The sequence below is a fragment of the Myripristis murdjan genome, chromosome 4 (assembly GCF_902150065.1).
Source record: "Myripristis murdjan chromosome 4, fMyrMur1.1, whole genome shotgun sequence".
NCBI classification, from domain to species: domain Eukaryota; kingdom Metazoa; phylum Chordata; class Actinopteri; order Holocentriformes; family Holocentridae; genus Myripristis; species Myripristis murdjan.
This window is the reverse complement of record NC_043983.1, coordinates 24,139,251-24,162,448: the sequence shown is the minus strand read 5'-3', so window position 1 is coordinate 24,162,448 and position 23,198 is coordinate 24,139,251. Positions and strand designations below refer to the sequence as shown.

The window sequence follows — 23,198 nt, the reverse complement described above, 5'->3', positions numbered from 1 at the left end:
CAGCAACGAAAGAGAGAGAGACAGAGAAAGAGAGAGAGACAGAGAAAGAGAAAAGAAAGACTTAGTAGTGCAGACAGAGGCTGAAAATGAGTTGGGGGTTAACGCAGACAGACAGGATAAAGGGACAGAGACAGAGTCAGAGGAGGTGAGAAATGTGGGGTGAATGATCTGTCTCCACTTTTCTCTCTTGCAGGCCGTATCTCACTGTCACCGCAAGATCAGCCTGGGTGGGTGGGGGGTGGGCTGCAGGGAGGAGAGACACATTAAAAGAAAGATTGTGCGGTGGGTGAGTGGTGTACTGTACACAACCAAACTACGCGTTTCACACAGGGTGTTACGAGCGTTTGCCCCTGTAAAGTCATTCGTTTCTGCATCGCTGAATGAGAAAGTGTGTCAGGAAATGAGGAAAATTAATTTTTTTAAGTCTAGGAGAGGAGAGATTTTTGTCTCCTGGAGTGTGTTCAGTGATTTCGTTTTTTGTCATTCATAGTTTCACTTTTGCAATGCTGCGCCTACAGTAAACGGTGTCCCATGTGATATGCATTCAGCACACACTGAAGGCATATCCTGTCCTATAATATCAAATAATATCATATCGTATTGTTTTGCAGTGTCTGGATTGTATCATATCAAATCATATTGTACTGTATCGTGTATAACGATTATAACAGTTTACAAGTTTAACTAATTACTTTGTAACTATTAGAAGTGAGAAGAAATTCTGTTTGACATGTCTATCATTCAAATCATAAAAGGTAACCCACTTGGCACTCATCACTGTATGATGCTGTATACTGAGATTACAGTCAGGGTTCTCTTTTAATCTCAGAATTCTGAGAAAAAAAAGACAGAACTCTAATCTCAGAATTCTCTCTCAGAAGTCAGGATTCTGACTCTGAGATTATACTCAGATTTCTTAGATTAATATCAGAACAACTCAATTTTTTAAACTTTATTTATTCTTATATTTTTATTTATTTATTTATTTGTTTGTTTGTTTGTTTGTTTGTTTGTTTGTTTGTTAATCTTCCTCCATAATAAAGCCCTAAATGATGAACTTCCCTTTTATTTGTTGTTGCTTATTAACAGAAGACGTGTTCACGACAGGTCAAAACATTTGACTGTGACTGTTTTTAATTCCTGTTGAGCAATTCTCCCATATGATGTTTTGACCAGGGCTAGGTGACATTATATCGTGACATTATATTCATACTGTGATATATTTACATTTTAGACATTCCAATGTCATGATGAGGCACAGGTGTTGTCTTTTCCTGGTTTTAGAGACTGCATAACAAGGGATGCAATTCCCTGAACTTATTAAACTGTTCCAGCTGTTTTGTTATTTGCCTCCACCTGCTTGTTCATCATATCCACATTACTAATGATTATTTATCAAAAAATGAATCATTCACAGTTATGATCCCTGCTATAAACAATATTGTGTCTTTCAGTGATGTTAACATATTATTATTGAATAACGACGCTGTTTGCCCCGACACAGAAAGGTCACAATATTCGTCATAGCCCTGGCTTACCAGACACACACACAAACACACACACACACACATTTTCCCAACCCTCTCTCTCTCTCGCTCTCTCTCTCTCTCATACACACACACACACACACACACACCACACACACAAAGCACCTGATGAGCTGCGGTTCTGAAGCAGGAAGTGAAACTCAGTCCATCTGCTTTGACAGGAAGTCAACAGAAGCCACATGCAGGCATGCTGACGTCAATCACAGCCACAGGAACACCTCCCCACAGCGTGCACACACACACACACACACACACACACACACACGCACACACACACACACTATACGCATATACCATGACATACACTCACGAATACCCAGGCACCTGTCACACATACGCTACCATGTCAATCCGAAATTACACAAACACGCAGACTAATGTGTAAATGTCATCAGAGATCAAAGTATTCTCATAAATATACACGCGCTAGTACTCAGGTTGCAGCACACCAATACACGTGCCCACACACAAAAGCACACACACACAGCAGAAGCTAAACAAATGAGCCTACATGGCTTTGTTCCCTTATTATCAGCATGAACCCAAAAACATGTAAGAAATGATACACCCAAACCAAGATTAACTCATTCGACTTCATGTTTTACTGCAAACACTCAGCAGTCGCAATTTCAGTCTTTCTCATTTCTCTTTCTTTACACAACGGGCACACATCAATGACAGCGTGTCAGTTTCTGTGCGTGCTTTCGGGGCTCAACTCAGATTAAAACATACAATGCAGCTCATACAGAACACATCACACCGTTTACCATCTTATAGTCGGTGTTCAAACGTGCCACATGCACAAATCACTGATGACTTATTGCCCTACTAAATAACACATGGCCTTGAATTTGTTCATGCTGCACTGTGTTGTTTTTCTCACGCATAGAGACGATCTTGGCCCTGCAGTGAATGCAGAATACAACTTGCGAGCCTTGAGTCAGAGCTACAGAGGCATGACCATCCCGCTCCAATCTTAGTGTCGCGACAGAGGCTTCCAGCTGAGTTGAGAATTAAATTTAAAATCCTGCGGTTACTGACTAATCTCACATGATTAGAGCCTCTATCTCCATATAAGTGCCGCCTTAGGTCCTCAGTCAAGGCTGCCTGTGAAAAGGAAAGCCAGCCATTGTGCTTTAATAGTTATTGCTCCTACAGTGTGCCTTGAAACAGACTGCTAGGAGGTATGACATTCATCACGTCTTATATCATACGTTGTTATATCAAAAACTGTATTTAGATGGTTACTATTATTATAAAGTGTCATAAAGTTTTAAAATCTTGGTATTCATCGAGAACACTGACCTGGTGTTGAAATTGTTCAAGGAATATGCAATAAAGAAGTAAAGACAGTAAAAAATAAAATAAATAAAAAAAAAAACCTCAGTGTTTATCCACCCTTAGGAGGCACTTGTGGGGAAAAAAACATCTTAATTGAATCATCATATTATGGTATTTTGCTATTGCCAGTAATCCAGAGACATCAGCCATGTGTTGAAGCTGAATGAATAGAGAGGATTGAGAAAACAAACAAGGCAGCCCAGAGTGCCAAAAGTTTGTGAATGACTGCTTTATCATCTGCACTGGAAGAATGAACTTAATGATAACAACTTTGAAAGTGTCTAAACAATGAGCTTTTACGGCTAGATATGACAAGGACTTCATTATTATCATCGTTATTCTTATTCTTATTATTCCTGTTATTGGTAGTATTATTATCATTATTATTTTTAGCATCCTTTAGTCTACAGTAACTCCTCAGACACACACACACACACACTGTATGTAAGAAATGCACAATGATCATTTGCAGAGATAATATATAATGATTAATACGTTTTGAAACAGGAACGTATGTACATTGACAGTATGCATGCAGTTTGCACACATGCACACTCACACACTGTATCTCCAACACACACATTCACAAACATACACACACACACACTCTCAGATGGAATAAAAAGAGGTTGTTATCCGTTAGCAAGGTGCTCAGCGGACCAAACTGTGTGTGTGTGTGTGTGTGTGTGTGTGTGTGTGTGTGTGTGCGACTGTGAGATGAGGGAGCTGGAGGGTAGGCATGCTGGGGTGGCATTACGCTGGCACAGCTAATGTGCTTGTGTTTGAACAAGGTTAATGAGCCCGATGACAAATAGTTTGGAAAAGAATGTCAAAAGTGTAGACAGATGACTAAAAAAAGTGAAACTGGTCACGTACACCAAAGTCCATGAGAAAAAAAACAAAAAAAAAAAAAAACGAGAGACGAGACAAGCATGAGGCCGAGGAGAGAAGAAAGTTGTCAGTAGGTTGAAAGAGTGAGAAAACTGAGAGAGACAGTGGCAGATGAAAGTTTCAGCCAGACTAAAAAAGTGTAAGGTAAGTGTAAAAAGGGACCGTTCTTCTACACACACCTACCCATACACACACACACACACACACACACACACACACACACACATACAAAACAGCAGGGTACTGCATTGTGATTCTTACCTGGGAGACAAACTCTAGTGATGGGAGGCTGAGTAGTGGCTGCAGGAGACCTCCTGAGAGAGAGAGAGAGTGAGAGAGAGAGAGAGAGAGAGAGGAGAGAGAGAGAGCGAGGAGAGAGAGGAGAGAGAGAGAGAGAGAGAGAGAGGAGAGAGGAGAGAGAGAGCGGAGAGAGGGAGAGAGAGAGAGAGAGATGTTACAAAGTGAAGAATACCCCCACACACATTTTCATGCATTCAATAATACAACTCAAGTGAAAAGGTTATCTATTTAAGAGTGACATGTTGAAGGGACTACGCAAAATCAGTGTGTGTGTGTGTGTGTGTGTGTGTGTGTGTGTGTGTGTGTGTGAGTATGAGTATGAGTGTGCGAGAGTGAGAGCGGTCTAAGAGAGCAGCTGACCGCATTGACAGAGCCGTGCAGATAAACGGAGCACATCTCCTTTCAACAGCCTCTCAAAGCACATCTGCCTGATCTCATATGTAAGCAAACTCCGGCTTGAATGCATATTATGGCATCAGAATATGCTAGTGTACAGTGTGTGTGTGTGTGTGTGTGTGTGTGTGTGTGTGTGTGTATGCATATATAAAATATTTCTGCTTGTGCATATATGTGGATGACAGAGCTGAATCTAGGTCAAGCAAGCTTTGGGTATTCAATAGAGCAAACCGAGTATTCAATACAGTCCTTGGAGAAGAGAAGAGTGCTTTTAGGTGTGTTGGCGACTGACACACACACACACACACACACACACACATATATATATATACACACAGACACTTGTGGTTAAGAATAGAGGGAGGATGCCTCTACATACATAATTCAGGTTCACCATAAATCTGCAATCTCACCTCCATTGTGAAAATTATGAAAATGAAAAGAACCTCCGGGGTTTGAAGGTTGTTTTCAGATCACTACTACTAAATATGTTTGATTTTATTTCTTTATGATTTTCTCTCTGCAAGGTTTTCAACATGGTATTATATTGCATGGGCAGACACTGTAATGCAAATAATGAAGTTGTTATGACTGGATAATTTACAGTTACTTATACGTATGAAAGCTGGGGCACATCGATATTCTAAGAAACCTTTGAGCAATAAACTGTTGCAGGAAATGATGTCAAAGTTCAAGCTGTTGATAAATTTTCTTAGAAATGATGACTTTAAGATTTGGCACTCACTAAACATAAATTATCTGGAGCAACTGCAGGGCAGTTATTTGAACAAGTATTGAGAAAGTATCAGTATTTAGTAACTGCGAAAAGTATCCGCAAAATCCTATTTGACACAGTTTTCTCTCTACAAATGCACAGCATAGCAGCCATACTGTGGATGTTGTCTCGCTGCAGATTCACAACATGCCACACTGGAACGTAAATATATGCTTTCAATCTGACTGCATATATGTCTCTGAAGACATGCCAACATGATTACTGATTATTCAGTTTGTGTAATTCAGTTTTCCTTTTTAAACATTAGAGAGGGAAGGAATGATGTAGCAACGTGCCATCTGTGAAAACACAGTTTGATTTATTACATGCCTTTCAATTTTACGTCATTATATCTGAGAAAAATAGGATGTAGCAACCATTGAAGAACTAATCCAAGATAAATGTGGGTTGGATGACAGTTGTCTCGAATGCATACCAATGAGACATTTCAGCTGTGTGCGTAGTTAGGGGCGTGTGTGTTTATGCAGTGTTTGTGAAGCTCACCACAACAGAGGAATTCCACAAAAAAGCATTTTAATTGCTTTGCACATAAAAGGAAACATTTTGTTTATTTTATTTTATTTTATTTTTTTCAGTTTCTCATGAAATAAAATAGAAATGATGGCTTATAAACGATAATCCAGTTTTGGCATCACTCTACTGTTACATTCCATCATAAAAAGATTTTGATGGAAATCTACAGTGTGTGGAGTGTGTGGAGTGTGTGTACATGGCGTGAGCTGGGATGTGTTTTATGTGCAAGAGGAGCCTGAAAAGGCTGCAGTGTCTCAACCAGCCCGTATAAAGCTCAACACTGCCTCCTGGCAGTGAAAGCATGGAACTGCAGGCCAAAGGAAACGAATAGCTGCCATTGACCTGAGTGGTAATCAGCCTTTTTTGTTTAATGTTCCCTGTGACTGAACACGTCACTGATTTTCCAGCTGTTTTCACCTCAATCCAAAACTAATGGGAGGCAAAATTACAGTCTATCTTATATTCTGAAAAGAGTCACGTCATATTAGTTATTTCATGATACATTTAGTCTACGCAAAGGTTTAATGGTGGCAGGTGTATAGATATTCTATAGATACATTTTAATACTGACTTACTTATTTTTATTACTCTTATAGGGTATACATTGGATTTCTCTTATATTCTTTGGATTGAGCTACTTCATTTATTTTGTTATTAGTTGTTATTTTTTCCTAATGATATATATGCCTCACAAAAAATGTCACACAGTCAGTTACTTTTACACCTAATAACATGTGCAATATTGGACTGACTAATATGTGGAATAATACCTTATGAACAAGTGCAATAACATACTGCCTTACCCTCTTTGTGTTTACTATTTATTGTTATTTATGACACCAGTTGAGCATCACGTCATGTTTTTTTAAAAATATATTTATGACATCTGTTGTGCCTGTTTTGTTGTAACATTTGTTTATTCTTGTCTTTGTGTTTTTTTTACACAAATGCATCCTCAGTTGTGGCACTGTGTTTTCGTTATTATATAGTGTATAGTGACTGTACAATGACAATAAAGGCTATCTTATCTTATCTTATCTCTTCTATTGCTGATAACCTGATGCTGTAACATAAGAATTTCCAAATTTGCAGATCAATAAGTACATCCATCTATCCATCTATCTATCTATTTATGAAACCATACTAAATGCAAATAGAGCAACACTAATTCTTCTGATGTGTTTTAAGATGTGCTATAAACAAACGCAGGACCCAGTAGTGAATATATTTCTTAAACAGTTTCACAACCTGAACATTCTCCTGATGCAGTTATGATATACTTTGTAATTTGTAATAACTTATAAATGCATATTATAAATTAGTTATGTTGATACTTTTACGCGTCCACCCTAAATTTCCTGATTTTGTAGAGAACAGAGCCCATATGTGAACTTCAAACGGGTAAATACAACTCATCTTATTTTACAGACATTATAAAGGATTAATATATAATATGTGTAACAATAAAATGCACACCAAAAAAAAAAAAAAAAAAAAAAAAACTTCTTCAGGCACTGAACCTTACTTGTTAGAGGCACACTGGACATTGGTTAGGACAGTGAAGTTGTTCCTTACACTTCGAAGGCTTGCCAGAACCTAGAAAAACAAGATAGAGAGAGAGCAAAGAAAGAGTGATAGACGGATGAGAAAGAGAGTTAAAGTGACATAGTTCCCAAGGCCCCAACCATTTTTTTCCCCCAAGGGGGATTTCATGGGAATTTTTTCCTTGTTTGTGTGTCTGACAGTGCATGTCTTGCTGAATAAAATTGCAGATTAATGAAAAAAACTGAAACTACTATAGTTCCTTCATGCTTTTAAACACAGAGTTCAGATGAATGTCCATGTGTTCTGTGAAGACAAGCAGGTTGACATGATAATATTTGCTAATTAATGCACTAATTAGCCTAATTAAAGTCTTTGCTATCATATCTGATTATGTTTAATATATCAGGGTGATTACCCGGGGTGTATGTGCAATTCCAGTGCCATTGTTTAGCGCAGAGCTGTTATGGTATAGTTTTGACATTTCAATTACCGTATTGATCTGAATATAAGACGATATTTTCCCATTGAAAATGCCCTGAAAAAACGCCCTCGTCTAATATTGGGGGTCTAAGCAAATACACATGTGTTGTACTTGCATATGTTCCGTGCTTGAATACAGCACACTTCGCCCGCTCTGGCACGGTTGGAAGGGGTGTGCTCCAGCACGGTATGGGCGTTCATGCACGAGCACATGCACGGTCACGCACGCAGCGCGCGAACGTGGATACAACGTAAATCATGCAATTTTCCTCCTGCCTCCGCAAAATCGCTTAATGCGCGGCTCGATTACCGGCGAATGGCCGCGTTGCGCAATCATAATCAACCATGTTGTCTGTGTAGCTGTCCATGGTGCTGCTGCAACTGCGTATAAACAAAAGTTGATTTATGATGAAAGGTATATATGGCAGTCTGTGTGCGCCCCACACCTGTCAGATCCAGCAGACCTGACCGGGTGGGCGCGAGTGCCGGAACGAGGCACCTGCCGGCATCAGGTGGGCCGGCCGCAGCACCGCACTGTGTGCACCGCCACCGGTTGAATGTAGCAGTCAGCTGACATGCCGCTCGGCTGTCAGTTGGACGCTCTCTTGAAGTTACCTCCGAAACTGTCAAGGTAAATAAACATCCCTAACCCTGGCCCTGAGTGGCAATGTGAGACGGTGGCGGTCTCAGAAAGAAGAGCTACAAAAAAAAAAAAAATGCCCACAGCCCAGAGAAGGACTTTTCGTGGTCCAAAAAACTGGTCGCTATTCAACAAGACGACAGGAGGGTGTGCGACTTTTGTGATATGAGAAACGTAGTGAAGGACTGACCGTACGAGGGCTGTGATGCAGCAAAAAGCACTTGAAGTGGCCACAGAGCTCACATACCCCCGAACTGACTTTAAAGCTAGCATGGCTGGTGTCGCAGAATGTCCATATAAAAAGTTATACTTCCCAAAAAAAGGGTCATTGAAAAGAGGGGTCATCTTAAAATCGGGGGTCCGTCTTATATCAGATCATACGGTATTTGGTTGTAGTGCATGTTGCAATGACTACTTTCATACAGAAATCTGATTATGATTAAATTCTGTATTGTAGGTCAAAGACAGTGAGATATTTACCTGAGCAAAAGGCGTTACGATCAGGTCGTCACCATGTCTGTCAATGAAACAAACACAACAAACATCAAAGTATTTATTACGAGCAAACAAAGGAAGCTCCTATACACCCACGGTATGTGACACTTTGGTCTTTTGTGGCATGGAACACACACGTACACACAAACATATACACACACATCTTCTAGCACAAATACACACACTCACATGAGAAAGACAGCAACAAGAGACAAAGAGATATATTTACAGTAAGGTATATAGATTTACAAGAAGCAGGTACACGCTGTTCATTGTACACAAAATGATTAGTATTTCCTGTTGAATAATGCTTACATTGAGAGCTTGCCAACTCGGTCATGGTCGGAAGAAAATACATTAACTAATGACAAAACAGCATTATTCATGACAAGACCAGCATCATACTAATTCACTTAGAAGAAACGGATGCTAAAAAAGGATGGACGTCATGAACAGGAGCCTTCTGCCGGGATGGGATGTAACTTTGTAAGACAATTAGTTGTAATATTAAACTATTTTTGTAAACTGACACAAGGGGAAAGGTTGAGTTAACTGTGCTGCAGGTTTCAATTCATCGTCACACTATGCAACATGTGGAGTCACATGGTGCTGAAGTATAGACACTGAAGAACTTCCTGAGATATATTTAGATGGGTTTACCTCTCCCTACATTTATAGCAATTGTGTATTTCACATTTACTGTAGTAGGAAGTGAATAACATGAATTTTTAGAAAAAAACAGCTTCCCCTTTACTGGAGTGGCACGAGGTAAAAATTTACAGTAAGAAAACTATATTTATGTGTCCCTGACCATGAAAGCGTGTCTATGTGTGGTAGCAGTGCTTGCCTACAAATGTCTGTGTGTTAAATGCTATTATGTGTGTATGTGTGTGTGCATTGTGTCAGCTTCTGTGTGCTTCTACTTACAGTTCGGAGGCAATGGAAGAGTTTCTGGACATGGACTTGGGCGACAGGTCGTAGTCGCTGTCGGAGCGGTAGAGGAAGGACTCTCTACGCTGGTTGTGTCCAGGGAAGTTGGTGTGGAGGACCAGACCAGAGCCCGGAGACGCCTGGGGGTCCAGAGGGCTGCAGCTGGCTGAGGGGCCATTTTCCACATCAAAACTGAAAGCAGACATACACACAAATTTGGAGATTACATTATTTGTCTGGCTTTGCTGCTTTTCTTGGTGAGCAGCAGAGAGGAAAAGGAACGTTTTTTTGATGTCTCATTTCTCATTAATGCAATTAAAAAAAAAAAAACCTAGTAAGAGACTCAAATTGCAGATTAAGGCCCATCACAACCTAGTTAGTGACCCAGGAACACACATTATTCTGGTTGTTTGAGGATTATGCAAGAGAACTCATGCACACAAACTTTTGGTATCACTATTTCACAGTCCACTAATTACAAAGTTATTACTGGAAATTTTTAACAAAAAGTATTTACTGGAAAGCCATCTTGAAGCTGTACTTTATGTACTAAATAAATTCCAGATTAGTCCTGATAAGTATTTAGAAGCCAGTCAGTAAGTTAGTTACCAGGTACTTGCTAGGAAATAAGTGAGAGGACCGTTGACATTTTATATTTCAAACCATGAGAAGCTGCACTTTGAGCACTGGGTAAGACAATACTTGGCATTATAAGGGAAATGTCTATGATTATAGGTTTTAATGTACTTACTATGCATTTCTGTAACACATAGCACAATAGCTCAGTTTCACGTAAATTGCAGTTAGTAACTTAGAACTCACTACCAATTTATTTGGGTGCTTTCCTAATAATGATATTTTGCCCCGTGGTTTCCTGGTAGATTTTTACGTAATAACTTAGTGCTTGCTTTGTAAGTCTCAGGGTAATTTGCAAATGGGAATTTCATTACAGTCTACTTTCAAAGTAAGTTCATTAAGGGCTTATCAGGTATTTCCTCAGTACTTTCAATCAAGCGGCGCCTTTGTATGTAGCTTTGTTACCGGCTTGTTTCCTAGTAAATACCTGGCTTTTCAGTGTTTTCAAATATCTGACAAACAGATGGAACTTTGATAATATTTGGGATTTATGAATAGATTTCACAGTTTTTCGGTTTGTGAGAGAGTGAGGCATAAAAGATAAGAAAAGGCAGGAAATGGCAGGCAGCACATTGTATGTTGTGTGATAATGTAAGTTGACGTCAACGCTGCGGTAGGACTGTGGACTGCGGAACAAGAAGGAAGATCAAGATCATGGTCTGTAATGTCTTGTGAGGACGCAGGTGGGTGTTTGGGTGAGACTTAGTTATGCATATCTAATTAAAAGCCCTGATGAGCTTACTGAAATAAATATACATTGAAACTAATTTTAATAACAGGGGTAGTATTCAGAAAAAAAGAAAGAAAAGGGCCCTGGTAATACATCTCATGGCAAAAGCTACTGAGCCAGAGATTTGTTTTTTTTCCATTAGACACACTGCTCCCACAATCATAAGAATAACATACCATGTTTCTGACTTTCTATTTCCCCAAGACAAAACTTTGATTACCAAGCACTCTTTTCGCTTTTAATGACAGAGTATGAGGGAAAGGGGAAGCACAGCTCTTCCATGTGTGCTATCAACATCCCCTTAAGAGATAAGATAGAATCACTCAAACCAGGCCTACCAGAATCATACACATACACACACGCACACACGCACACACGCACACACACATACACGTACACACACAGGCAGTACTTGACATGACCAGGCGGGAGTGACATGTTACAGTGCGCAGTGTTCATAGTGAACCAGAGGCTCCTGCTTCTGTATTTTTCAAAGGAGAGACACCAACATGTTCATAACAGTAAACATTTAAGCATGTAGGCTGAGTCACTGTTATGCTACAGTTCTAGGGCAGTGCCCGACTGTGAATCTTGTCGGTTGAATCGGATTTGGCTGTCCAGTATGAAGACTTGACTGTTCGTTCCTTTGTTTGTTTTTTTTAACATAGACTATCTGGCAATCAGTAAAACCATTGTCATGAGTTAAGGAGAAGATTAATGTCAACATGAACATAGTCATGACATTTTCTGACCATTTAAAAAACAATGCAAGACAGCTGATGCAACACTGAAAAGGGTACACTATGGGACGGCCGGAGGTCAAAGAACTTTGGAAAGATCTGCTTGACACATTATCACAAATAGTTTCAGCCAAACTAAGCCAAACCACAATGTCCAAAACTGTGTGTTCTTGGCCTGGTCTCTGAGACTCCAAACCTTAGCAACACACATAAAAAAGATTTAAAAAAAAAAAAAAAAAAAAAAAAGCTTCTTCAAGCAAAACATACAATATCTGCGTTTTGAAAAAGAAAAGCAGAGAAACCCTCCATCACTCAGTGGTTGAACCTCTCAGAATGCCTTACAGAAGTTAACTTTAGCTATCAAAGAAAGGTCTGATACCTTTTATAAAATTTGGGGGAAATCCCAATATTTTTTGGAAAATAACTAGATGTGTCAAACATTTGACACATCAAACACATCAAATATAAATTGCTGAGTCAAATATGAAAGATGGGATCAGATAATGTAATATAAATCTCCTTGTGTACCAGCTTTGTTACCCACTGTTAAGACAACAATTTTTGATGTACCTTTTTTTATTATTTATTTTCTTCTTATTATTAGACTATTCACTTAATTGGCCCACTAAGTAATGCCTGTTCTCATGGTCTTTTTGTTATTTTATTTTTACATTCAGGAACACTGCTTAAGAATCTTGGACAGAGGGAATGGGAAATGCCAATAAAAATATCTGCAAAAATAAATAAATAAATAAATAAAATAAAATAAATAAAAGACATGCATATGATAAAAGATTTGAATTGCGGCCTATTTGATCTGCTGCCATATAATGTTGGGTTACCATATGGATTTTTTTTTTTTTTTTTTTTTGAAACACATGCATTTCTGTTTTAAATCAAGCTCTTACAGCCTACCTTTTTTAAAATTTCACTTTAAATATTAAAAACCGTCTAAAATAAATGCACAGCATTATCTGCTCTGAGATAACTGACATCTCTTATTAAACAGGGTAGGTGTACTTCTTTATTTCTCTTTAAACATAAAAATAGTCTCATTTAGCGACAGCTCCACCTCAGGTTTCATCTTCTCTCATCAGATAACCACAAGCGCATGTTGTCATGCGGATTATTTTGTTCTTTGTACTCTTTGCAAGTGCTGTCACTGTCCACTCCTTGTGTTTCCTAGATTGTATAGGAATGGATACATGTGAATTGTCGTTTTTTTTTTTTTTTTCCAGTCTGAAGGGAACCTCAGTATGAAGAAAAACAATCAATGCACAAAATTGGAGCTAAAGGCTCAGTGGGCTATACAAAAGAAAACAGCAGAGAGCTTGCACACAGATAACATAGATTAATGGCATTTATTTCTTGTCAAAGTGGCTGGTAAAGAAAGAACTGACTGAATGGAAAGTGGAAAACTATAAAACTTCAGCTAAAACATAATTCTTACAGCTGATCTATATCCTGTTAAAATAAGGCATGTGGATGCTGAGTTATGACATGATCCATTAGTTTATATATATACACAAGGTGCAGTAATACACTCATATACAATAAACAACCATTAAAATTGTTGTAAAAAGTGTGAGCATGTGTGTATGTGTGCCTTTAATGTATCTCTGCATGTCTGCCATGCACTGAATGCTTGACTGCGTTTGAGGCCCTGAGGTCATTTCACTCATATAATCCTCTGTGTGTTATGATCACGTGTCCAGACAACTAACTCTGGAGCTAACACAGGCACGTCTAATCAACCACAACACACACACACACAGAGAGAGAGAGAGAGAGAGAGAGAGAGAGAGAGAGAGAGAGAGAGAGAGAGAGAGAGAGAGAGAGAGAGAGAGAGAGAGAGTCTATTTCTCTTATCTCAAACAAAAGATGGAAAGCCTGGCAACAACTTTGTTGCCAAAGATGAGAGCCCTCTTGAGAAAACTCAAAAGGTCAACCTCACAAAGATAAAATATCTCTTTCAGTCCAAGGAAACCCTGCCAGCTCATGTGGGTGCAAACAGACTCCTGATAAAGATAGCAAGAGCTAATGTCTGTACTTCTGCCAAGACTGTTTAAACAGCATTTTGGTTTTAAACAGCTTACAGTGGAAAGAGAAATAGAATGGAGGAGGGAAGCATGCAATCAAGTTCATACGCCAGGTTCAAATCCATTATATTGTAACTGTAAGTGGAGTGATCCTTAACTAGCTGCACAAAAAAGAATCTGGACATCTGTCTTCAGAAGAAACCAAAGGGCTCAGCAATTAGTGTGTGCTGAAAACCCAGCATATGAGCTCCCAGTGGATAATGAGCTGTGCAAAAAAATAAGTAATTTTCCCTCTACTATATTTGGTCAAGGTCAGTAAAACAAACATGAAGCACAGGGAAAGTGCATTTATGGGAAAATATAATTCATTCCTTGTAGTTTAATCACACTAAAGCCTTAAAACATTTTAAATCATTTTTATTTCTTCTTGTTTTCTGATTTACAGAGTATATCCAGATACACTTTTGGATGGGAGTGAAAACGACATTCCTTGAATTTCAGACAATGTTCTTGCAAAACTTTATTTTTACCTCAACATCTATTTAATGCATAAGCTAAACATTTTATCCCAAGAGCCTGTCGCAGTAAGGATATACAGGAATAACCTTATGGCAGCATTACCTCAGGTTATAAAGGATTAGGAGGAAGTTAACACTTTTGAAAATCTGCCAAGTGGCTCTAATGGCACTTTCTTAATGAGAGTTGCAGTTCATCTGAGGGCATGGGAATTTAAGGGGACATGATGCAAAACTGAGCATGCAATCCACCCTAACAGCACCTCTATTCAATACAGCCCACAAGAAGTACTGTGACTATGGATATTTGTAAAAAATGTACATTGTGAAGCAAATTAAAAGTAAAGATGAAAGAAAGCCAGTCAAACAATTACTGACATCATTGAAAGATAAAAATCAGTATCACTGATATGATATGGTGATATGGTATATAGTGTGCTGTCACCTGTATCACTACTGCAAGACAAAAGACCAATAAATGCTTCAGATTCTGCTGTGATGCCAAATGCAGAAGAAAAGCAGATGAAAAATGCCACCATCAAACTCCCAGTACTTCAGGATTACATGTGATTTTAAGTTAAAACAGCATTTTAGTGCAGACAGTCTTATGGCTCCCTCGTGACTGTCTGTGTGACTGATACCAAAGTATGAGTCTAGCTGGGTCCCCAGTTAGTCCTAAACACCCCCAGCCCCAAAAAACTACTATCATGGATAAAATAATAACTAATGTGTTTTAGTCATGGTCTAAAAAAATAGTAATATGTATAGATAGACAGATAGACAGAGAGATAGACAGACAGACAGATAGATAGATAGATAGATAGATAGACAGACAGACAGACAGACAGACAGACAGACAGACAGGCAGGCAGACAGATAGATAGATAGCTAAATAGAGAGAGAAAAAGGTTTTTATATACAAGCCTTTCTCTTCCAGTTCCACTTGAGAAAAATCACATTTTTAACAAAGTAATTTATTAATAATGGAGAACTTTCCAGCCCCCACCCCACACCACAGTATGGAAATGTGTCCTGACAAGAAAGAGGCTTGGAACACGCATCTATACTTTGTTGTTTATATAATGTATGCCGTCAGAATTCCTTTCCATGCTCTGTCAACCAGAAGCATGCTTTCTGGTGAGAGACAGGATGAGCACGAGGATTATTCATCCAAATTGTTTAGACAGCAAAAAAAGCATAGACCAAATCCCTCATTGCAGGGAATAAATTATGAGTTATCCAGGGTCAGGGGATATAATTACTCAAACTAGCACAACTAGCAGGGATCTGACAATGTGCGAGTTAAAAGGGTCACAACGTGCCATGAAGTCCAATGATGTACATTAGTGTGTGCGTGTGTGTGTGTGTGTTTGTGTGTATCTACATCTACATCTAAATCTAAATAACATGTCTTTCGCAACTAGTTTTTTGTCTCATTTTCAAACGGTTTCTGATGATGACAGAAGGAGGAAGTATTGTTTTCAGTGTTACGTTTCACAAATGTGACAAGGAAGTGATCCCTGTGACCTCACCACGATATACCCAGGTGATAGGTAATTTTTTTCCCATGTTCGAGCTGAATCACTGACTGGCTGAGAAACTGAGCGACGGATTGGCTGACTAGCTGAATGATGGACTGTCTGAGTGACTGGGGGTTATGGCAGCTGAGAAGGGAAGGCTGCTCCATTCTGGTCAAACTACTAAACAAAAGTTAATAAAGCCTTCCTGCACTTTGAGCTATTGATATATACAGTATATCCAATTTCAAGTGAGTTTAGTCTGGGTAAATAAAGCCCGAAACAAATCAATAAACAAAGGAAGCTGGAGATATGGAAAATGTTTCACTGATTTTCAAAGATGTATAGTCTAGTTTTTACCTAGTTTGGTAATATCTCAGATCAAGGGGGCAGATACTGGCAGAGGTGGAAGTAATTCATTACATTTACTCATATTACTGTGGCTGGTCCTGTCAGCTTTTTTGTACTTCTACGTTTTTTAATTTACTTTCACTTAAGTATATTTTTGCTTTGCTATGACAGAGGACAAATGATCGATGACAGATTGTGGAAACTTTCACCATGAAGGCTCAGTCAGCAAACATGAGAAGAAGAATCTGCTTCAACTTTGTGGGTTCTACTTTTTGGCATTTCCAAATTTCCAATAAGATGTGCACAATGAAAACAGTGCTTTATGTGCTCATTGTACATTTGTCAGCTGAGTCTACAGGGTCCTCACTTCAATCAACCCTCATCAATTTTGCACCTTTAAAAGAATCTACTGTAGTTTGAACCGTGAACTTTCATGCTTTTGTAACTGCGTGCAAAGGATCACAGAAAACACGGTTTATTGTTTTGAAAAAGTAACTCAGTAACTTTTAACCCTGAGTACATTGTAAATGAGCCAATTTTTGCTTTAACTCAAGTATATTTTAACAGCAGTACTTCTACATCTACTTAAGTAAAATACCAACTAAGTGGCAGCACTTCTACTTGAGAAGTGCTTTGAAAGAAGAAGAACTACTCTAGGTTGAACAGGGTGAGTTACAGAAAGTGAAAGCAAGACAGGGGAAGAGGGAAGATTTCAGCCAAATATTACTGTATGTTTCTTCCTGAGAAATGACTCAGCTCTTTGCACTGTTCTGATTCCAGGTAGGAAGTAGTCACTGAGGGCCAGATGGCTTTTCATGCAATCTCAACGACTGGCAGACTGCTCCTGGGTCGACTCAGTATCCTGTCTGTTCACGGGGATCGGCTACATGTCCTGTTTGCGCGACAGTGATGATGATACTTTTTGACGTAATGTTGGAAATTGTTTGGATGGATTCCGGCAAATGGAATGCAATCTACCGATGGATATGGAAAAAGTGAGACTATGCATACATAATAATAACCAATGAAAAATACCCAAATTCAGTATTTCTGGATTACCTGCCAAGGGGAACATGAAGCAATTAGAGCAATTAATGAGGATATTTCACCATCATGTGGATACATATAATGTCAAGTTAATGATACAACCCAGTACTCTACCAAAGTTCAAAATTTACAAAATTTTGCTTTAAATATACTAGCATTATTGCCAGTGCAAAGCTCTGAGCTGTTCACGTGAGATTAGCGGTGAACATGGTGGCATCCATGGACCTGCTTTATGTAGATTAAAATATGTCATTATAGTAGTAAGTATTTTACAGTCTAAAAGTTGCTTGATGATTCTGTGTGTGTGTGTGTGTGTGTCAGTGTGTGTGTGTGTGTGTGGGGGGGGGGGGGGGGGTAATAACAAGTGGGAAGTAGTAATAACAGTGAATACAAAGGGTGTGTGTGTGTGTGTGTGTGTGTGTGTGTGTGTGTGCATGAGTGAGTGTGCATTCTTGTACTTGAATTGCTCTCATCCTGCGTGCTATGGTGATGGGAAACCGCTGGTCATTTGTCTGCCTGGTTGTGTAGACAGAGGTGCCATGGTTACACCTCCTGTTTGTCCCTGTGTAAGCCCTGATATCCCTTTAACGCACACACTGTGAATTTTTAATCTGTTCCATCACCAAATGAGGAATGCTAATAATGTTAACAACCCAGTGGCAAGAAAAATCAGGACAAAAACCTGCCAATGTAATGCATCCGTACTAGAACATCTTATAAAAGTGTTTTTTTTTTTTGTTTTTTTTCTGGGACTGAGGAAGAGAAGTAGAAATCTGTGGGCCAGGCAGTGGACCCTGCTAAGACTTTAGTGTCTAACCAAGTGGCTCGGTGAAATGTGCCAGAAGATGATGAACTGATGATGATCCCAAAAGACCACGCAAAAACACAGTTGAATTTGATTCGTTTTTAGTGATGAATCGCGTACTGTAATATTTGGCTGAATTTGATCCATATTCAACACGATATCTGTTCCTCTTATCACAGTAAATTTACAGTAATCTATTCCACATGTATTTACAAGTACATTTATTGCCCAAAGCTAGTAACACGCACAAACTGTAGCTGACATTTCCCAGGACAAGTTTTAATATTCAGCTGGAACAGGGATTCTACTTTACAGCAGGACACAAATGAGAAATTTAATCTCTTGTTCAGGGATATTCAGCGAGTCGTAATTTCCCAACAGTGATCCTTAGCAAGAAGTCTGTTTCCAGACGTGATCTTGTGGCGTTTAAGACATTCACAATGGAAACATCCAATGGACCCACAGAGGAACATTTAAGCATAACTACATTTCTGCTTTTTTTTTTTTTTTTTTTTCAAATAATGTAACTGTGGAATGATTCACTATTGCATCATGCCTAAACCTCCTTTGTCAAACCAGCCAAACCCCAACTGGCTGGGAAACTGATGACATCAGTATGAAATGATCAATGCCAAAAAATGGTTGCATTTGTTTTTCATTAGAAAGTTGTTCGAACTATATGAGTGGCATTAGAATATGCTTGAATATTTTCTGTAGACAACCCATTTCGCAAAAAACATATTAGGCTGTCTTAGCATGGACTGTGTTTTTTTTTTTTCCTGCCGCCCCTAACTTCAGAGATTCAGTATCAAGTTGCGTCCAAGTTCTAGTTGTATAACACGGGGTGAGGAATCTATCCTCTTGCCCTGGGAACCACACTAAAGAAAACATTTTGCTTGTCATTTTAGACAGAAACCCAGGATTATGCCTATAAACCATTTGTGGTCTCAGCCATTAGTGTAAAGCAAGCAGGCATCACATGTTAAAATCACAAAGAGAATCACCTTTGTAATGTGCAGCCAAAAACATAGATAAATCACGAGTCCATGTACTGGCTAGATACATCAGTTATTAATAGAAAATAGGCCACCAACGTAATCAGGACTTGTACCAAGTCATTACACATGCACATTTAGGTACAATGTCATAAAGCAGATGCTCTCATTTAGAATCACTTACGGTCTATATACACAATATCTCACATCACATGATTTCAGGAAATGCAGAGTGAAACTAGCCAAAAACTGTGATGATGATGATGACGATGGTGATCACAGCACAGGGAACTAGAGGAGGGGAAGGCTGAAAAGAAGGACAGGAGGAGAGAGGGAGAGGGAAAATCGCACAGGATGACAAGCATGATGGAGAATGGAGTGAAAGAGAAGGAAAGAAAGAGATGTATGTTAGAGAGAGGAGAAGAAGAGAATACTGAAGCATATTCTATAGCAGAGAGAAAGAGTGAGACAGGCGAAGAGAGAGCAGTGACAGTGACATTTAACAGGACATGCTTTAAAAAGCATTCCATGGACTGGCAAATTGCATTGTGGGATAATTTTTCCATTACATTCTCTGGCTTAGACCCTGGGTCAGAGTCCCTGCCTCTCCCCTTGTGCTACTGTGCTGTGTGCACTGCAGAGGGAATACGCTCTGGTTCAGACACTGCTATTTATTCCCTCAAAAGTGGGACTAAAGCAGTGTGCCACCATTAAACCTTCATCTGCCTATGATGTAAAGTAATTTACGAACGGTAATATTGCCACTGTTGCCATAATAATCAATGGAATTGCCATTTTTATTCTCCTCTTTTTCTTTTTCATCACCATAATCATTATTCTCATCATCACCATCACAACACATCACCAACATCTAAATCCTTACTAACCCTCCAAGTCAATATCAATATCGCTGTTGTTATTGTCATCATCCTCACCATTATCCTAACTGCCGTCATCACTGTCATCATCAGCCCCACTCCACAGCAGTGGTGCATACAGTAATTTCAACTATGACCAGTCCCTCAGAAATCTAAACCACATACCACCAAAGACCTATGAGTCCTAGCCTTATTTTTCTGTTTATCCATCTCCATAACAACATATAATACATGCACAGCGCTGCAAATAAAATGCTGCCAAACCACGGCCTCTAGGACGTAGCACTGCACTCCACCCAAAGGCAAGCAAGCACAAATATTGGGTTTTTTCAAGTCTCGTTCTGGAAAGTTTAAAATGCATTGCCAGATTCTAAAGAACCCACTTCAAAAGTTGACAGCTTCTCTGTTGCAGCGTTTGACCGATGCCCAATTCCACTGCAATGTGTTCAGAAGGCTGCGAGTTAGTGGCCTCATTGTAAATTTTACTAGATGAGTCTATGGCTAAATTTGAAAATCCTTGCACCCTCCTCAAAGCCTGTTATTTAAGCCACATTGTTTTTGGCCAAGAGACCAACTACAATAACTGCAGGCGATGTTGCTGGTGTTTTTTGCCTCAAAATGCTCTTCCATGTATCACACTGCCACAGATAGGGGTTTAAATGTGTCAATTTGTGTTATTTGTGTCCCAGTTGAATGCTTCTATAATTTTTGAGACAATGCAATTACCATATGGATTAAGGCTTAAGGAAATGAAAAGAAAAAAACTCATATTGCAAGTAATTTTACAGATACTGCAATTGCGAAATGATTCATGATTTTAGTAGGAATAATAACTTTGCATTATAATTTTCATTTTTCATTTTCATTTTACCTTTATCAGAAAAACTGTAGATCCTGCGATTTGGATATTGCACTTGGCCATATTGCAATTTTGATAATATTTCGATTAATTGCTCAGCCTTAACATGGACTGGAGTTAATAGACTATTTTAAGCCTTCAAAATGCTTCTACATCAAAAGAAGTTTAACCTTTTTTTTATCTCAGTTCTCTCAATGGAGTGTTAATGCCAGCAGTGCACATTGTTCTGAGGTCAGTGGCCAACGCTGGAACAAAAGTGTAAAAGGGAAATCTGCTATTTATCAAAGGAGCTGTCATCCTTGTTATTGTGCCGGGAATCTGGGGCGTATTTTACAGAGAAAGCTAACCGGATAATCCAGGCTTAATATCAGTTAGTCTGGTTTACTGAAGTTCAATCAAGCTCATGATGAGCCGCGTTCAACTGCTGTGGTAACCAGTCTTTCCAACCAAGTCTGGTGCGGGGCAGCCTAAAACTCAGGCTTAAACTCTAACTTTGTGTGCTGGCATGAACCTCAACATTACACACACATCAAACATGGGAGTTAAAGCTTTGTTTTTCTCACTGACATGCAAAACTGCATTTTTCTTTTGTTCCAAAGCAATCAACTTTTAATGTATTCATATAAAATTAATTGCTGTCAAAACAGGATAATGTAGACTTCTGGCAATAATTTATGAATGTACACCAATTCATCAGCACACTATAGCTGACAGTGTATAATTACTCAGCACCAGACATGAGAGCTGCCAAGTATGGGTCCAAATATGAATGAAAATATTCAGATAAAAACGGCACTAAACAATGTTTGCATTCTTACACAGATGTAGGCTGTACTGAAACCCCTTTGTGCTCGTGCTAGGCTGAGGCTAATCATCCCAAATAATCTTCTGCGCAGTGTACAGGGCATGAATGAAATTCTCCCTTTTGGACTGGAGTGCAGCTCCTCAGCTGACGTCATGTCCTCCAGTCGCGCTCCTCCCCCAGTTCAACGGCAGGTGCTCTTTTCCTTACGTAAATAATGCTTACTGTTCATATGGACAAACACACACACACACACACACACACACACACACACACACACACACACACACTCAATATGATGACATGGAAGCTAAATACATTTACTATTTAAAACATACTTACTTTCTGCCACTACCTTTTGGTGTACCTATAAGCAAATAAATACAGTGATCACTTATCAAAGTGATCAGCAGAATGTCCACCATCATGTTGCAGTTTTAAAATATTCTTATGCATTTAAAATGACTGATATTTTTAGGCTTTGTTAATACAGTAGTTCCTTCTTGGTTATTACTTACTGCAGTATCTGTCTGTCTGTGAGCTCATATTGATATCTCAGATAGTTTTGAATGGATTTACATGGAACTTTGAAACAGGGTTGGTCCCTGCGATGTTGTCGCTACAAAAATACTATTTCAGTAGTACTGAATAAAACGACATCCTGTTCAAACTTTCATCATTTCAAAGCCCTTATTAAAAGACTCCAAATGCATTTAATCACTGCAGTTTTAGTTGCTGCATACATGCACATTCACGTACTGATTGTGCAAGCTTGGCTTGAATTAGCCTTATGGACTGAGTGGCAACTGCCTTTTGTAAAACCTCAATAGCTCCTATTAAAAAGCCACACTCACTCAAGTCAGGCTTTGTGGCGGAAGCTTGGATTTTTAAAGGTTTCTTCGTAAAATACCCTGGTCACTGTCCAAATATTTGGTTAAACTAATTTCTCTGAGAGATTACCTGTTTTGGCTTTAGGTGTGTGAAGAGCTATCTGGGATGTATACTCACATGCACATACAAATACCATAAATGGTACAGAGCAGGTGTATGTGTGTAAATAATTTGCAGGTCATGCACACACAAAAGCACACTCATTAACAAATGGATGTGAGGCACAAAGAAATATGAGGAGGACTAATTAACCTTCCACGTGTCTCATACGAGTCCACCTGTCCAGTGAGTCTAACACACAGTGCAGCACACCATCTGGTTACTTCTGTTGTCCTTATTAAAGTCGAGTACTTTCCACAGGAAACCCTCAGTTACAGAGCTGGAACACACCCGTCTCAGTGTCAGCCGTGGGTGCCCACAGTCTGCAGAGCTCAACTGCCTTACATGATTGCAAAAAAACTACAGTAATGGCACTGTTCTGCTTTTTAAGATTTGCAGAGATGTTAAGAAAAATTACAG

The 23,198-nt window shown here is 39.1% G+C and overlaps 1 protein-coding gene across 3 annotated transcripts in view; it reads right to left on the bottom strand.

Moving 5' to 3' along the window:
• Nucleotides 1-23,198, bottom strand: part of pde4ba (phosphodiesterase 4B, cAMP-specific a) — a 195,472-nt gene that overhangs the window by 54,317 nt on the left and 117,957 nt on the right. For all 3 annotated transcript variants that reach the window (XM_030049071.1, XM_030049073.1, XM_030049072.1), the window contains 4 exons: nt 9,872-10,066; nt 8,930-8,966; nt 7,310-7,380; nt 4,041-4,093 (listed from right to left, as the gene is read on the bottom strand). In XM_030049071.1, the coding sequence (XP_029904931.1) occupies nt 4,041-4,093; nt 7,310-7,380; nt 8,930-8,966; nt 9,872-10,066 (356 nt within the window). The remainder of the gene's footprint in view (nt 1-4,040; nt 4,094-7,309; nt 7,381-8,929; nt 8,967-9,871; nt 10,067-23,198) is intronic.